Raw genomic sequence first — 17,585 nt, 5'->3', positions numbered from 1 at the left:
GGAGATTAGAAAATGACAAAAGAACAAAAAGCAAAGAAATGTGAAGAAAGGAAAAGGAAAGGAATGAATCGAGGAGGGGGTGGAGAGGGCAGAGGGGGAAAAGGAGAGTGACACCTCAGTTTTCCTCTGCTAGGAATTAATCAAAGATTTCTAAAAAACCAGACAAAATCTTTTCTAATTTGTCTGAGGTCCACCTTTCTGAAGCATTACCACGATCTTTAGCTTCCAGGTCAGCCATATTGATGAGCCAAATTTCTGTCTATGGAGGCACTCTCTCCACCTTAATGGTTTCTTGTCAATTTTCAACAACAGGTTGCCCCAAAGTACAGCATCATGTGCGAGAAGGGATGGAATTTAAATTTTCTGGCCAAACTGATCCATGTCCATCTGGTAGCCAATACTGTAGGGGATGTTTTATGATCAAAATGGTAATAGGCTGAACCAAGTATTCCTGCCAGCAGGAGGGAATGAAGCATTGTATTACACTCATGTTGTCTTTCTCAAGTGGGCCCATTGAAATAAATGGTAAAACTCCCACTGACTTCAGTGGGGTCAGGATCTAACCCCTCGTCGGTTTTTACAAGGACCTTTACAGCTAAAATAGAATGGATTGTCCTTCTTTTTAAGAAAGCGAGCAGGCCTAGTGGTCCAAACATAGGACTGTAAACACTGACTCTTTCTGTAGTGTTAGACCATTTAATTTCTCTGCTTAATTTTCCTGTCTGTGAGTCTGATACTTGGTTAAGTACTTCAGAGATGTGAGGACTAACATTGCTTTGAAGATTAAAAGAGCTATATCAGGAGTTGTTGGGCTTTTCCATTGCATAGACCAGAGAGGGATGGAACTGGGATTCACCTCCTGTCCTTACAGGCTACCCTTTCATGTTCAATGCACATCCCTGTAACAACTACAAAAGTTGCTTACATGGAAAAGGAACAGTGGGAAATAATTTACTGTATTTTTAACTTTCTTCTGCAAATTAGCGGCTACTAAGGAGGAGGAGAGACAGCACTATATGACCAGTCAGCATTCCACAGACCTCTAGCAAGCATTCCATGGACCACAGCTTGGGAACCTCTGTGGTATATTACTGCAAAGCATTAATGGCAGATGTTAAAGAACCACCCTTCTAACTAGGTGAGAGCTTTTTTGGAAGAATATTGGTAGCAAGTGAGAACAAGGGAGGCATCAGAAAACTGGAAGTACATATGGAAGTACAAAGTACAAGGCATGATTTCATTAGACAGTGGTGAGTGTGGGGGGATAAGATATGTAAAAGGAAGAGAAACTGGTAATAACAGAATTGCTAGTCTGTACAAGGATCTCCTCCACCATGAATTATGACACTGAGCATTGGGAAGGCTACTGTATGTTTGCAACACTCTGTCATATCACCTTTAAATCATGATATGGCCATGAAAGGTACCACATCTTTAGCCACTTAGCCCTTATTTGTCATATATTGGAACACTTTTCCAAGTAAGGGCCATTTTCTAGGATGATGATGTGGAAATTGTAGGATGGTAGTAGCAAATCAGAGATAGTTCGGAGAGCAGAAATACCTCCTTTCCCCCCATATCTTTCGGTATTGTTGTGATGTGGCATACAAATCCCACTTTGGCCAGGAAAAGGTTAACAAGCTGCTGTGAGCTCAGAGAGACATGGTGAGTGAGGTAATATCTTTTATTGGACCAACTTCTGTTGTTGAGAGAGACAAGCTTTCAAGCCACACAGAACTCTTCTTCAAAGGTACTCCCAGCATCACAGCTGTGAGCTCAGTCTGACCCTGCTACACCTGCAGCAGGTGTCAGGTGTGGGCCCTGCCCCCTCTCTCTCCTACCCCCCCAAACTCAATAGGTGCCAGGCTTGGAGGAAGGGGTTAAAAGGGAACAGCCCAGCTTACTAGGGGGCTTGCAGGGGGGGAGAGCAGACCTCCAGCTCTCACTCGAGGAGAGAAGCCTGCCTGGGCTCAGGAGCTGCTTGAGAGACTACTACCAGCCAGAGCCTGCCTAGGGGAAGATAGGCCTGATGCTGAGCTTTTATTTTGATTTGTTGCAAGTGACTTGCTTGATGCAGGGTTAGCCTGCTGCAGGTGCTGCCTCATGTGAAGAAAGAGACAGATTAAGAAAAACCTTTGTCTTGTTCCCAGAGTAGGGACCCAGCAGTGGTTGACTGTGATCCTGTCACCAAAGGGTGAGCCTTTCACAAATGTGTGAAGAAGGCCATACTTTCCTCAGCCAGTCCTCTGTTACCTCTCTTTCTCTGTTAACCAATTAAGGACCAGATTGTGATCCCCTTACTTAGGAAGAGTACCTTACTCATAAGTAGCCTTATGTTTCCAGTGGAATGTCTTGTGAATTAAGATCCTACTCAACATGAGTTAGGGTAGGAAATCTTGCCCTAAATAGCTAATCACTGTACATCATTTTAAACACAAAGGGCTATACAAATGAATACCTGTATTATTACTTATTCTGCCTAAAGTTGCCATTTTAATTTCACATGAATATGCATAGAATGTTCATAAAAAGAAAACGTTCACGAACCACACCATACAGTTCTCTGCCTCACTAGAAGCAGCACCAAAAATATTGATGGCAACTCACTTTCACTGATAAGAAATATGAGCCTGGTTTTTGCAGCTCAATTAATCTGGCACCTGTCCTCAGCAATGTATAAATCATTCCTCATTCAAACAGCAGATCATACTTTAGCAGTGGCATTGATCCATGCAGACATCTGGGTTCTGAGTAAAGCCTCTTTAATTACTTTGGATGACTTTGGAGGGTTTGTTTTTTGGTGTTTTTTTTGGGGGGGGGGGTTGTTTTTTACAATGATTAGGGAACTCTAGCAACTGTGTTTTAATGTTGTTATCACTTAGCTTAAAGTTAGAACTTTGGTCTCCAGAGAAACACCTCCCACCCCAATCTGATCCGTCTCTCCTTGGAATAGATATCAGAAAAGGCCATTCCTTCAGTTTCTCTAAGGGTTTGCTAACCTCTTCACTTTTCTTAGCCAGAGGTGTTTTGACCTTTAATTAAAAGGAAAATGTGTTGCCTTCCATTCAGAAGACAGCAAATAATGAACTCATTAAAATGAGGTTCGTGTTCAGGCCTTAGAACAAAAAGAGCTGAAGTCTCATTAGCAGCTAACAATCCAGAACATAGCACATAAATAAAACCTAATATGGCAGAGCAAAATGTCTTGGTGCATTAAATTTGAGCAGTATCAAATGTTTACAGTCAATGATGTCTAGGGCATGAAGTTTTAATGTACTTAATAAAGGAAAGCAAATTGCTTCCTATTAGCCATGAAATGTTACTGCAAAAATTTCCCCAAAAAGTTTATTATGCAAATGAAAGATACAGTTGTAATTAACAAAGACACTATGGGAAAATATCATTCCTGCTTAATAGATGCACCAATTATGAAAAATAAAGACAAAGCAACTCAAACATACAAAAAGTAATTACATGGATTAATGTAAAATACTGCTGAGTGTAAATGCAATATAAAGAAAAAAGATTTATCTTATGGATGTCATAGAGAGAAGTAGACTTACTGACAATCAAGTATTAAAATGAAACCCAAAATTCTTCAAAGATTCCACTTAATTTAAGTGCCCTTTTTAAAAGAAACACTTCGATTATTTTTTTAAAAAATGCGCTTAGCCCGGCATGAGGTCATGCACATTTCACCAAACTTAAATATGCTTTGTGGGTCTTTCCTTGGAATGTTATTATTTTATTAGATTCACTTAATTTACTTCAGAAAAAAATGACATTAGTTCAATTACTGCCTTAGAATCTACCATAGAATCTGCAGGTTTTTTTAAGTGGGTCACCATATCTAAATAGTTATTCTATGCTAATGGCCCCATTCAGCAATCCTTACTTAGAACTAACATGGATTTTTTTTTTAAGGTAACATAATAAAGCAAAAATGAAGTAGCCCATAAATACTCTGGCCAAAGATACCACCATCGATCTATGACTAGACCCACAAAGGGGATTTAGCCTCTGCATTGCAATACCTAACTCACAAGAACAATGCCCTGTCTCACAAGAACAATGAGATATGTGGCCCCGCCTAGTGTCCCAGTGGTTAAAGCTCTTAACTAGGATATAGGGGTTCCAATCCTTACTCTTCCTGATTTTCACTAGGGACTTAAACTTATGTTTCCCTTCTTCCAGGGGAGTGCCCTAACCATTAGGCTATAGAGTATCAAGGGGTGGATTTCCCTCAGTCTCTCCTATTGCAGTTGTTCCACTTTGAATAAAATATTTATATATTCATTAGGCTAGAGAGAGCATGCAAGTGACTTTTACAATCTAAAAGTTAAGGCACTCATCTAGGAGACCCAGGTTCTAGTCCCACTGCTGATGACCATTTAAGAATTATATACAAACTGGAACATCTTGAACAGGAGAGATTAAGAGCAATCTATCTAGTACAGGGGTGGGCTCATAAATATAAAGGGAAGGGTAACAACCTTTATGTATGCAGTAATATAAAATCCCTCTTGGCCAGAGGTACAGAATCCCCTTACCTGTAAGGGGTTACTCAGTTCAATTAACCTTGTTGGCACCTGACCAGAAGGACAAATGGGGAAAGAAGATACTTTCAAATCTGGGGTAGGGGAGAAGGCTTTGTTTTTGTGCTGTGTGTGTGCTCTCTGAGACAAAGAGAGACCAAGCAAGTAATCCAGCTCCTACTGAAATGATACATCTAATATTACAGAAATAGTAAGTAATAGCAAGGAAAGTGTTAGATTATCTTTTGTTTTAGCTTGTGAATTTTCCCTGTGTTAAGAGGGAGATTTATCCCTGTTTTTTTGTAACTTTGAAGTTTTGCCTAGGGGGAATCTTCTGTGTTTTAAGTCTTATTACCCTGTAAAATTACCTTCCATCCTGATTTTACAGATGTGCTTCTTTTACCTTTTTTTCTTTATAATACAGTTCTGTTTTTTAAGAATCTGATTGGGTTTTAGTGTCCTAAAAACCCAAGGGTCTGGTCTGTGCTCAACTTGTTTACCTATCTGGTTGGTAGATTATTCTCAAGCCTCCCCAGGAAAGGGGGTGAAGGGGCTTGGGAGAATATTTTGGGGAAACAGGAACTCCAAGTGGTCCTTTTCCTGAATCTTTGTCTAACTCACTAGCTGGTGGCAGCAGTACTTATCCAAGGACAAGGAAGGATTTGTGCCTTGGGGAAGTTTTTAACCTAAGCTGGTAGAAATAAACGTAGGGGGTCTTTCATGAGGGTCCCCACATCTGTACCCTAGAGTTCAGAGTGGGGAGGGAACCCTGACATGGGCAAATGTTTTGGCCTGAGGGCCGCATCGGGGTTGCGAAACAGTATGGAGGGCCAGGTAGGGAAGGCTGTGCCTCCCCAAACAGCCTGGCCCCTGCCCCCTCCCACTTTCCGCCCCCTGACTGCCCCCCTCAGAGCCCCCAACCCATCCAACCCCCCTACTCCTTGTCCCCTGATTGCCCCATGTGGGACCCCTCCTCCCCCATCCCTTGACTGTCCCGACCCCTATCCACACCCCGCCCCCTGACAGGCCCCCCAGGACTCCCATGCCAATCCAGTGCCCCCTCTTCCCCATACCCTGGCTGCCCCCCCCCAAACCTCCACCCCATCTAACCACACCCTGCTCCCTGTCCCCTGACTGCCCCCCAGGATTCCCTGCCCTTTATTCCAACCTCCCCAGCCCTTTACCATGCCGCTCAGAGCAGCAGGACTGGCTTATTAGAAAGCCTGGGAGGTGGGCAGGCGCAAGCCGCGCTGCCTGGCAGGCCACAGCATTCCCCGCGTGACTGCGGGGGAGGGGCTGGGGGCTAGCCTCCCCGGCCGGGAGCTCAAGGGCTGGGCAGGAATGTCCCAGGGGCTGGGTGTGGCCCACAGGATGTAGTTTGCCTACCTCTGATCTAGTAGTTATGGTACTGAGGTCAGAGACCTCATTTCAAGTCTCTGTTTCAAATCAGGTAGTGTGGGGATTTGAACCCATGTCTCTCACATCATAGGTGAGTGCTCTAATGACTTGTGGGGGGAGGGTGCTGTGGCACTGTGTTCTATGTGAGTTAGGCATGCTTTGAGAACATCTGTGGGATTGAACCCCTCAGGCAAGCTAGGTGGGGGAATACCTGCCTGAGAATCCCCCCAGGGCCTAGGGGTGAGCTAGGGTCCTGGCTTTCTGGAAGAAATTTAGGCACCTACAGGTTTAAGTGGCAGCAGAGCAGGATCTAAATTTTGGATTTAGGTGCATCAAGTGGCTGTTAGGTATCTAAATTTCTTTTGGATCTAGCCCCCAAGACAGAAGAGTAGTCACCTAAGCACCATAGGAGTTGACCAGTTTTTTCTGAGCGTGGACTTCTACTTGTGTAGAAGTTGTGGACACAGCCTTACAATCCTACTACATTTGGACTCTCTGCTAATCTGCTGGGGCCGAGCAGAGTAAAGGCAAAGGACAGCAGAAGATGCTGAACCTGAGTGGAGTAAAGAAGAGAAGGTGATAGAGGGGATGCATATTGAGGAAGCAGATGTAAATGACTGAAGTTGGGGAGATGGGGCTTCACAGACGTTGGAAAGTGAAGAAGTGTTCAGCTGAGCAGTGGGGAAATAAATGTTTGCAAAGGAATCTACATAACATGTGAGTAGTGAACTCAATGCTGATGACAGATATAAGAAGTGAGGTGCTGATTTTGAAGTTGAGTGAGGGAGATCAGGAACCTGATGAGCTTGTCCACAGAGGAGGGGGAGGTTTCTCTAGCCTCTGATGGTAGGAATGCCTCCTCTGAGAAGAAAGCCAGAAATCAGTGGGACACTGCTGAGAGTAGAGGTGGGAGTAAGGCAGCCTGATTTCATATGGATAGATAATCTTGTGGAGAATGACTGAGTTCAAAGCAGCAGGGTTTGGGGAGAATTATCTTGCTCAGAGGAGGATCTACAATGAGGATCCTGTGTAGGACTCCAGATTTGGTTCTGAATCAGGTAAAATTCCCATTGTTTAAACTCCTGCTGTCCTTCCTCCTGGCCAAATTCTGCATGGTCTTTATGTGGCTGTGCAGTGGGTGAGGAGGGCATAAGAAGCCTACCCCTCTTGTAAAGCCTGCATAAGGACCAATCCTTGCTCTCAACGGATGTAGGGACTGCACCATTCCTGATCTGCTGAGTTACACAGTGCTATAAAGGGAGCAGGGAAGAGTGGACCATGGTTCCTTGCAGGCATAGGGTTGCCAGGTGTCCAGTTTTCGACTGCTGACCAGGCCATTAAAACTCCGGTTGGTGTGGGATTGGCAGGCTCCCTATCTGGCTCCGTGCAGCTCCCGGAAGCAGTGACATGTCCCTCTAGGTCCGTAGAGGGACAGCCAAGGGGGCTCTGCATGTTGCCCCCACCCTGAGCGCCAGCTCCGTAGCTCCCATTGTCCGGGAACCACAGACAACAGGAGCTACATGGATGGTGCCTGCATGAGGAGCCGCTTGGCCTCCCTGATGCTTAGGAGCTGAGGGACATGTCGCTGCATCAGGGGAGTCCCCAGAATGAAGTGCTGCCTGGAGCCCTCACTCCCTTCTGCGCCCCAACCCCCTGCCTCAGACCAGAGCCCCCCCCACACTCCGAACTCCTCGGCTCCATTCCCCAGCCCGGAGCCCTATCCTGCACCTCAAACCCCTCATCCCAGGCCTTATCCCCAGAACCCACACTCCTGCCCCAACCCAGAGCCCCCTCCCACATCCTGAACCTCTCATTTCTGGCCCCACCCCAGAGCCTGCACCCAGGCCAGAGCCCTCACCCCTTCCTCTAACCCAACCCCCTTTCCCAGCCCGGTAAAAATGAGCAAGTGATTGAGGGTGGGGGACAGCGAGTGGCAGAGGGAGGGGGGATGGAGTGAGTGGGGGGCAAGGCCTTGGAGAAGGGGCGGGGCAGGGGCAGGGCCTTGGAAAAGGGGCAGGAGGGGGGCAAGGGTGTTCAGTTTTGTCCAATTAGAAAGTTGGCAACCCTATGCAGGTGGTAAAAAGTTTAATTCCTTAAAAGAGCAGGCATGCAGCAGCTTGTGTGCACCCAGGAGGCATTCTGAATGCCACCTGCTGCTCTCCCGGTGTGGTGCAGATCTGTACTCCCTATTATTATGGACTGTGTCTACAAAGCACAACAAAGTTTATTATTTACCTAGCAAAATTATTGCTGAAGCCAGCTGGAGTCAATGAGAATCTTGATTGAAAAAGTAATTATTAAAAATAGGGAAAGGGTTCAATTATTCTCAAGGCAGGATTGATCTTTTTTTTGTTTATTTTCTAGATAGATACTGAGATCTGTGTAAGACATTCCCCATACCTACAAACAATACAACGTTTGGTCAAATGTAAGGATTCACCTATCTGATAGTGTCTCTTTAATGTTAACATACAATGAGACAATAAAATTTAAATTAATTTGCAGATAAATGAATATCTGTGACATGCTTTATACTGAAATGACAAAAAAAAAAAAGGTCTTTGGTGCCCAGCAAAAAACACTGCGTGACAGATTTACCCTTTAGACTGAAAAAAATCACATGATTGTAGTTTACAGGATTTACAACTTAATCCTTGTTCTGCTCTTTTAATGAGACCTTACCTGGATGGAATGTTTCTTCTTCTTTTTGTGATCTTACGAAATAAGATCTTACGAAATAACATTGCAAGGGGGTTTGGAAAGGAAAAAAATAAGATACCTTGGTATACCATGTTTTAACTGATAATACTTCAGCATCTTTCATCCACAAAGACAAACCACATTGATTTTGCTCAGTGCACCAGTCTGAATTGCAAAAAGCACTCCATATATTGGAAAACTATGTTTCTAAAAATAATGGCCCAGATTCTAAACTGGTGGCATTCTGCATAGCTCCGTTGACTTAAATGGAGCTACACAATTTTCAACCACTGAAGCTCTGACCCAATGAGTATTTCTGGTGCTGACCATCTTCATTTTATAATTATAGTATACTGGAACATAATTGTTATATTTGTATAACAATTCCCTTTGTATTTGGTCTCATAAAACATAATGTGTCCTATTACAATGTGTGGATCAAGCACTGATGTACTATGATGGAGGTCACAAAAAGGAAATAATCTAGTTAATAAATAGGCTGGAGGCAATACTGATCTCTTAATATTCAGTGCTAAGGCACACAGTTTACTGTCGTTAGATTTCACTTGTTATTGCCCCTTACTAATTTATTTCCTTGGATAATGGTTCTTAAACTTCTTGTTACCTCTACCTTAAAACTCTGTATATATTTACTTTTAAAAATAAAGGAAAATAAAAACTTGCTGACTGTCTCTTAAGTTGTGTGGAAGCCCAGTGTATGTCCCAAATCATGTACATTTAGTTAGTTGTCTATTATCATAAGCACAGACATCAGCTGCTAAGATACATGTTAATTTCATATATGTTTCATAGCTAGTCGGTGGTCAGAAATGCTTTTTAGCTTTCAAACACGGAGACAACTGGGCAAAGCATTTTCCTGTAACTGATGAATTTAATGATTAGTGACCAGATGTCCATGCCATGAAAAGAGGTATTAGCTGGAGTTTAAATACCTGTAGGGTACTGCCTGCCTCTTTCTTTGAACAGTGGAAGAATATAAATATCTGACTACGATGAACTTTGTTAATATATCTTTTGACTATTTCTTAAGAGCAACATGATAGGGACTCAAAAGATTGCTGATAATTAGAGCTCTTCATCAATTCAAAACTGGCCAGGCTAATAGAGACATGAAAGCATTATCCAGCTGGTATCTGTAGTATGACCGATGTTAAATGTTTGGTGAGTCCCAAGTGGAGAGACATTCATGTAGTAAAAACTACCATTGGAAGCATCACTGCTTGGCAGTCTCATCAGTGAGGTCAAAGGCTAAAAGTGCGCAGAGACTTCTCTTTTACTTCTACAGATGTTGTACACAGAATTGACCTGAGACACACTGATGAGACAGTAGGGGTAGATGGCAGAAGCTATTCTGTCTCCAGTGCAATCAGACTTGCACATTTTAGGAGCATAAAATTTTATTAGAAAAAATAAAGAAGAACATAATAAAAACCATAGCCATGAGGTAAATGGACACAACTCCCTACTGACTTCACTGCGCTATACCATGGCTAAATTTGGCCTACAAGCATCAATTTTAAAGTTTTTACAGGTAAGTGAAACCAAAAGCCTTTAATGCCCAGGCTGGCAAGCAATACCTTTATTGCATTTTGAGTTTTAGCAAATTTCATTATTCAAGTTTTACATATAAACTTAGCATTTATGGTGGTTCAGTTGGTTAGTATATTGTTATGTTTAGAGACCTGAGTTCCAGTATTGCCAAACATCAAAACATGTATAAGTCGATGTAGGATCTTGCCCTGTTTCTGTAACTCTAAATTACAAAGCTTGTTTCTGTTACTCTAAATTACAAAGCTAGGTACTCTTGCCAGTGATGTTGGTCCCTCACCTTCTTAAATTCCCAAATGTATTCACTAATATACTAAAGAAAAAAAGAATGACCCCAACAACAAACCACAGAACATATTTAAAGAAGACCTTAATTTTATGTCTCATCAGTGGACACAAATTTTAATATGAAGCACTCCTAAATTTTATATTTATTTTTCTAAATGCATGTTAATTTCTTATTTATTTCAGGCATTACTAGAGACTCAAAATTTACTGCGCACTCAGGTTGCAAATTTTACCTTCAACCTTGGATTTTCAGGAAAGTTTTACCACACAGGTAAGACGGAACTTTGTGCTCTCAGGTAGCTACAATTAAATAGATATCAGGATTTTAAACCTAGTTTTTAGCACTGTCTATTTATCATTGCTGACTCAGAGAAGCAATGGGAAAGTGCTGTGTTCCATCATATCAGGTACTTAGTGTCCAATCCAAGGCCCACTGAAGCAATGGAAGGAATCCCACTGACTTCAAAAGTCTTTTGATCAGTCTCTGAAGGACATAAAGTGTTTTTGCATTTTCTGAAGGGTATCCTGTCAGTCTTAGGGTGATAAGGAAAGCAAATTAACTGACAACAATTCTGTAAAGACAGGACAGCCTGGGTGTCATTCCAGGCTTTTTGCAATATCACAAGTGCAATGAAAATCATGAGTGCCACAATCTCCTAAGAAGCAGCAATATTTGAATGTGACACACACTGTGACGTGTCTCAATATGATTAGAAAGCAACCCAATAGCAATAATATTAGGAGAAAACTTTAAAAATTGTAATTGTCTTTGAAGTCCTCGTTATGCCAAAATCTTCATTAAAACAAATTTTAAATTGAAACAAAACATATTTTTCCTTACTAACTCTGAGTAACCAATAGATTCCTCTTACCCACCCAATGTTTCTCTGGAAGATTAGCATTTCCTGATTCAGCGCACTTAACTGTCTCCTTCACATGCGCTTCTCTCTGCCTCAACTTTTCTCCCTTCCACTTTCTCCATTTTCCTCCCTTTTGAAACCACCCTAGTAACCCCTCTGCCCTGCCCCATCCATTCAGACTGCCCAGCTTCTTCACTGTTCCCTCCCCCACCATCACTTACATGACACCCAGTACTGGGAGGACCAGTAGGATACGCACTCAATCATTTATTTGAACTGAGGCAATTTCCAGAGTATTCCGTTGTAAGTCTAGCATTTTTTCCTGTTTGAAGTGTCACCTCTAGAATACATAGTTTCCCAACTAGGTCAACCATACTGCAAAAAGGACTGTTGGTTGCATTATATTAAAGAAGCTGGGAAACTTGACTGGAGTTGGAGAAGCAAAAGGATAAAGGCATAAGCTTAAAAAGCTAGGAACTAGAGTTTGTGTATGTTGGGGGATGGGAAATAAAAGGCTATAGAGGAGAGAAATTTGAGAGAGGAATAGAGTAAAGAAGCCAAAACTATTATTTATTTGTACTATTGTAACACCTACCTCCTGCAGCTGAAATCGGGGCCCCGTTGTACTAGACACTGTGCAAACACATAGTGAGAGACAATCCCTTCCTAGAAAAGTTTACAGACTAAATAGACCAGACAAAGGGTGTGAGGGAAAAGAGAGATGAAATGATTTGCTGCAGATCATACAGCAAGGCTGTGACAGAGCTGGGAGTAGAATTTAGGTCTCTTGAGACCAACTGAAAAGCTTTTCAGAGAAAGTTGACAGGGGCTGGGGTATAAAGTGATATTAAGGAAAAATTGCAGGGAGTTGCTGTAGCTAATGTTGCTCTTCATGATCATGGACCTTAGTCAGGTGATACTTAGTCTTCATTCAGGAAACTCTCAGTGAAATCAGAAGTTTTGTCCAAGTATGGAGGACTAAATAAGGATGTCAGTATTTTGCCCACAGCATCTTAACCTGCTTGTATAACTATTTCTTACTGGTATTATCTATCATAGAATCATAGAATATCAGGGTTGGAAGGGACCTCAGGAGGTCATCTAGTCCAACCCCCTGCTCAAAGCAGGACCAATCCCCAATCAAATCATCCCAGCCAAGGCTTTGTCAAGCCTGACCTTAAAAACTTCCAAGGAAGGAGATTCCACCACCTCCCTAGGTAACGCATTCCAGTGTTTCACCACCCTCCTAGTGAAAAAGTTTTTCCTAATATCCAACCTAAACCTCCCCCACTGCAACTTGAGACCATTACTCCTTGTCCTGTCCTCTTCTACCACTGAGAATAGTCTAGAACCATCCTCTCTGGAACCACCTCTCAGGTAGTTGAAAGCAGCTATCAAATCCCCCCTCATTCTTCTCTTCTGCAGACTAAACAATCCCAGTTCCCTCAGCCTCTCCTCATAAGTCATGTGTTCCAGACCCCTAATCATTTTTGTTGCCCTTCGCTGGACTCTCTCCAATTTATCCACATCCTTCTTGTAGTGTGGGGCCCAAAACTGGACACAGTACTCCAGATGAGGCCTCACCAATGTCGAATAGAGGGGAACGATCACGTCCCTCGATCTGCTCACTATGCCCCTACTTATACGTCCCAAAATGCCATTGGCCTTCTTGGCAACAAGGGCACACTGCTGACTCATATCCAGCTTCTCGTCCACTGTAACCCCTAGGTCCTTTTCCGCAGAACTGCTGCCTAGCCATTCGGTCCCTAGTCTGTAGCTGTGCATTGGGTTCTTCCGTCCTAAGTGCAGGACCCTGCACTTATCCTTATTGAACCGCATCAGGTTTCTTTTGGCCCAATCCTCCAATTTGTCTAGATCCCTCTGTATCCTATCCCTGCCCTCCAGCGTATCTACCACTCCTCCCAGTTTAGTATCATCCGCAAATTTGCTGAGGGTGCAATCCACACCATCCTCCAGATCACCTCTATAATAAGGTGAGTAAAACAAAAGTAGACCATTATATTGTGCTTGGAATAGTAGGATGCTGTTTAATAATGCCCCACCATAGAGTTCCATAGACATCAGTTCTTCATGTAGATGCTGTTTGCCCACCCCAGCAAGTGCAAGAAATGCAAAAGGGGAAAAATCAGTGGGGAAAAGAAAATTTATTTTGAATATTAATAGCAAATTAATATTAGTAGTGGTATTAGGGGCTTTTTTCAGTTCAAAATACTGACTTGCAGTTTTGGTTTATTTCTTTTTGTTAATCTTCAGTTTCCTCTCAATCCACCACAATTCACTAAAAATTACTTCATGTGTAATCTTCAGGTTCTCTTCCCAGTTGATTTGAATATGATCAATATTTCATTTGTAACTGGCATAGAGAGAATGTGTTCATGTGTATGTATGTGTGTTCTCCAGAGATTTATAAGGGTTACTAAAATAGTACAAAGTTACTTAATGAGTTGTGGCATGCCATTGGCTCCATTAGGAGACTTGCTGCAGTCTGTACTCAGTGATGAATGTGAGTTCTAAAGTGAGCACTTCATTCATGGGGTGATATTGTTGTTTTGTCACATCAACTTAGTTTCCAAGTGTTCACCATGCAAACATACACTTTGTTAATGCATTATAAATGAAACATGGAAAGGTATTCTTTAATTACTGTAAACATGGCTTGATTACCCAAAAGAGGCTTTTAATGTAAGATGCACATCTGTTTTATTAGGACATTAACTGCTGTGCCTTATTGACTTTTCCTTAATGCACAATTTTGTAGTCCCTTCCAAAACTCTGATCAGTTGAAAACTACAAGAAGGAAATAATCATGTGAATCTGTTAGCAAATTAAATAATTATATAAATTAATCAGGAGATCACTGACCTGTACTGCACCTGTGCCTCTTAATTTGGGTGCCCACATATACTTAGGATAGCTATATACTAACCATATACACTAATTGCTTATATTCTTCATGCTGACACCCATTTCTATTAACAGGCAATTGAGTGATATAGGAAAATTGATGTCCTTTGCTGGTGCCTTTTAGTCTACACATGCACAGTTTACTAATAGAAGTAAACTGTGCACTTGTAGACAAAAAGACACCAGGAAGAGTTGGCTAGTGTCTATTAGTAATCCAGAGTAAGTATGCATTTCCTGTGCATATATGTATACCGTTATCTGGGTATGTGAGTTAGTGTTCCCAGGATCTGCCAAATTAACTGCTCATAACTTTTAAACTACTGACTCTTCTTCAAACATGGCTTCAGCTTTAATATTGAAAGAGACTTCTAAAACAAGAGATGTTTGAAGAAAATCTTAAAGTAGCATTAGAATTTGGGAGCATTTAATGTCAGTAAACCAGTTTGGAAAAAGTGTGCACTTACCTAGCTGTGCACAGATGCACAACGTTTCTCTCTGAAAATGCATGTCTACTGATTTAATGAAAAACTACTGCACCTTTTCACTTCATAATATTCAAATGCTCATTACGACAGCTGTTGGAAAATGGGGAATTTATTTTACAGAAAATTCTGACTTTTCATTAGAAAAAATAAAACCCAAAACCTTTTTGTTTTTTGACAGACACTTTCTTTGAAATTTTTCATTTTTTTTAAATACACACAACAATTTTCCATTTTAAAAAAAGTTTAATAAAAGTTTCCATTTATTAAAAAGTTTTTTAATAACTTTCTATTATTTTACGAAATTAAAATTTTATCTTTAAAGGTATACAAGGGTAATAGGTCTCCATACCAAGTTTCAAACCTCAACCATTTTTGTTGTTTTCTTGCAGCTCTGCCTTAAGAGCGTTTCGGTTTTTTTTTTTAAAAAAAAGGAAGTATTGTGTTATCTTTCTAAATTTTTACCACAGTGAAAAAATGGTTGACATATTGTACTCAAACTTTATTAAAAAAATTAATCATCAGGAGGAGACTACCCCAGGAAAATCTGAGTCCAAAAACTGAGTTTTTGTAAAAAAAAAAAAAAAAAAAAGTTTTGTAATCTTAGTCTAATTATTTTATATATTCACATATTATTGCTTCCTATATTCTAACTTTACTTCATTCTTACTTATATTATGTTAAATGTCTGATTTAAACTTACCCAAGTCCTATGTAACATGTCTAATATCTATCTTTCTCCTCTCCATCCCTACTTCTAAAACCCTGAACCAAACTCGAGTCTTCTCCGCTTGGACTATCAAAGTGTTTTTCTCATGTTCTCCCAGACTCTCATCTCTCTCCCTGCTAGACCCTTTCAAAAACATGTTGCTAATATCACCATCCTCTCCTGCCTCTCTGACAATGTCTCCCACCTGTATATATGTGTGTGAGTATATAAAACATGAACAAATACATGTTTATTAACCAGAGTGTATACCGAAATAACAGCCACCAACCTTTCTTTAGAACAAGCAATTGTTTTCTTTAAAAGAATTAGAATGGAGTATATCTCAAGAGAAACTCTCACCAACATAAGTAAGTGTCATATAATGTATTTGGTATGTGTTCGTCTACTTGTACTGTGCCACAAATAATAGTATATAGATAGATTAGTAGAGCACCAAAAGAAAGATAGTGATACACTCATTGCACAGAAATATTCTTCAAAACATTGCAGAGATTAAATACAAATGTAAATAATACATTGAACACTTATCTTTCTAATACCTGCAGTGAAAGCGAATAAGGATGACTACAAACCACTTTCTTTGTAATTTAGTTTTGCAAAGTGTTGAAAGACTTCTAAAAAAGAAAGCAATCTGTTTGTGAAAAGTAAAGATATGTCTTAAGCTAAATAAAAGCAGTTAAAATAAAATGGTAAAGGAACTAGAAAAATGCTTCCAGTAAACTAACTGAAGTTTTAATACTTGATTTGTGGATGAAGTTAGTGAGATTTAATGTAGCCATTCATATTTTTAAAAGCACTGGGCTATCTGTCTGCAGACTCTAGAAAGTAGCCCTATGTCATTTCTCATTTTGAAGATGTTCTTTGTTGTAACCACTTGAGTTGTTCAAAATAACTGGCTTTTCAGTTCATCGGCAGTTCTGAAAAATAGAAGAAAACAACATTTGTTTTGGGTCAAGCAAAATGAAACTTTTTTGAAGGACCTTTGAAAATGAAGGGCTAGAATCACTAGGAGACTCCACCACTGTTTTGTGAATGGTGCTTATGTTGATGATGGTGCCCCCATATGCCCAATTAGGGACTTATAAGTAAGTGCCTTACTCTATAGTCCTGTGGTTATTCTTGTGTAGGGCTCTCTCAATCACTTCTGTTGAAGCTGTTCCACTCACTCTCTTTAATAATTAAATACTCACTCGGCCTCCAAAGAGAAAAAGAATGACTCTATAGTCTGGTGGTTTGAGCACCCACCTAGGAGGGGAAGACCTGGCTGCAAGTCTCTGCTCCAGAGTAGGGACTCAAACCTAAGTCTCCCACATCCTAGCTGAGTATCCTAAGTATTGGGCTATCATGTGGGGGGGAAGAGTCATCACCTTCTCCTACTTAGTTTTCCGAATGGCACCAAGTGCCCTTGTGACTCTAGCCCAAAATCAGAATATTTAATTTTTAAAATGTCAATATGAATTATTTTGACATTTCCATTTTATTTTATTTTCTTCTCCTGAAGCAATTTGCAGAAGCCGACACAAATTGCAAAGTATTTCAGTTGACCTGAATTTGCATTTTTCAGAGAAAAAAGTTTCAGAAAAACATTTGCACGCAATCTAGTAACCATATGTGTTTTCTTCTGCCTGAATTGTGGCACACGTCTTCACTAATGTGGGCTATTAACTTTCATTTAAAATGAAAGCTTAAATTCCGCAAAAAATATGGCATACCAAGGAAAACTCTACCCTGCACATGAAAGTTGAGTAGATTTTTTTCAAAGCCCTGTTATAGCTTTATTTTACTGCCTAGTTACTTTATAACACTGTTCCATGTTTCTCTTGATTCTGATTTTATCAAAATATATCAGACTTCAATTTGATGAGGCTCTTAGTGGGAGTTTCTTTTGGTTTTGTTCTGAACTTTCATAAAATGTAAATGTCTGGCTCCTACTGCTACCTCTGCATATATACCAGCCCAGATAAATATGCTCTTTCACCTAAGGATCACATTAGCACTAAACCAAGAGTCAGCCATAGCGCATGAGAAAAAGTAGTTCAGCTCTGGTGCGCTCTTCTCCTGGTAGCAATTCAAAGCCTTTAAAGACCAAATGAGAGAG

The 17,585-nt window shown here is 40.9% G+C and overlaps 1 protein-coding gene across 2 annotated transcripts in view; it reads left to right on the top strand.

Annotated features, from left to right (window-relative positions):
• Positions 1-17,585, top strand: part of LOC141986356 (bifunctional heparan sulfate N-deacetylase/N-sulfotransferase 4) — a 186,243-nt gene that overhangs the window by 60,392 nt on the left and 108,266 nt on the right. For both annotated transcript variants that reach the window (XM_074950783.1, XM_074950784.1), the window contains exon 4: positions 10,674-10,761. In XM_074950783.1, the coding sequence (XP_074806884.1) occupies positions 10,674-10,761 (88 nt within the window). The remainder of the gene's footprint in view (positions 1-10,673; positions 10,762-17,585) is intronic.

Source organism: Natator depressus, chromosome 4, assembly GCF_965152275.1.
Source record: "Natator depressus isolate rNatDep1 chromosome 4, rNatDep2.hap1, whole genome shotgun sequence".
In the NCBI taxonomy this organism is placed as follows: Eukaryota; Metazoa; Chordata; order Testudines; family Cheloniidae; genus Natator; species Natator depressus.
The sequence above is the reverse complement of the archived record's forward strand: the minus strand, read 5'-3'. Positions and strand labels throughout refer to the sequence as shown.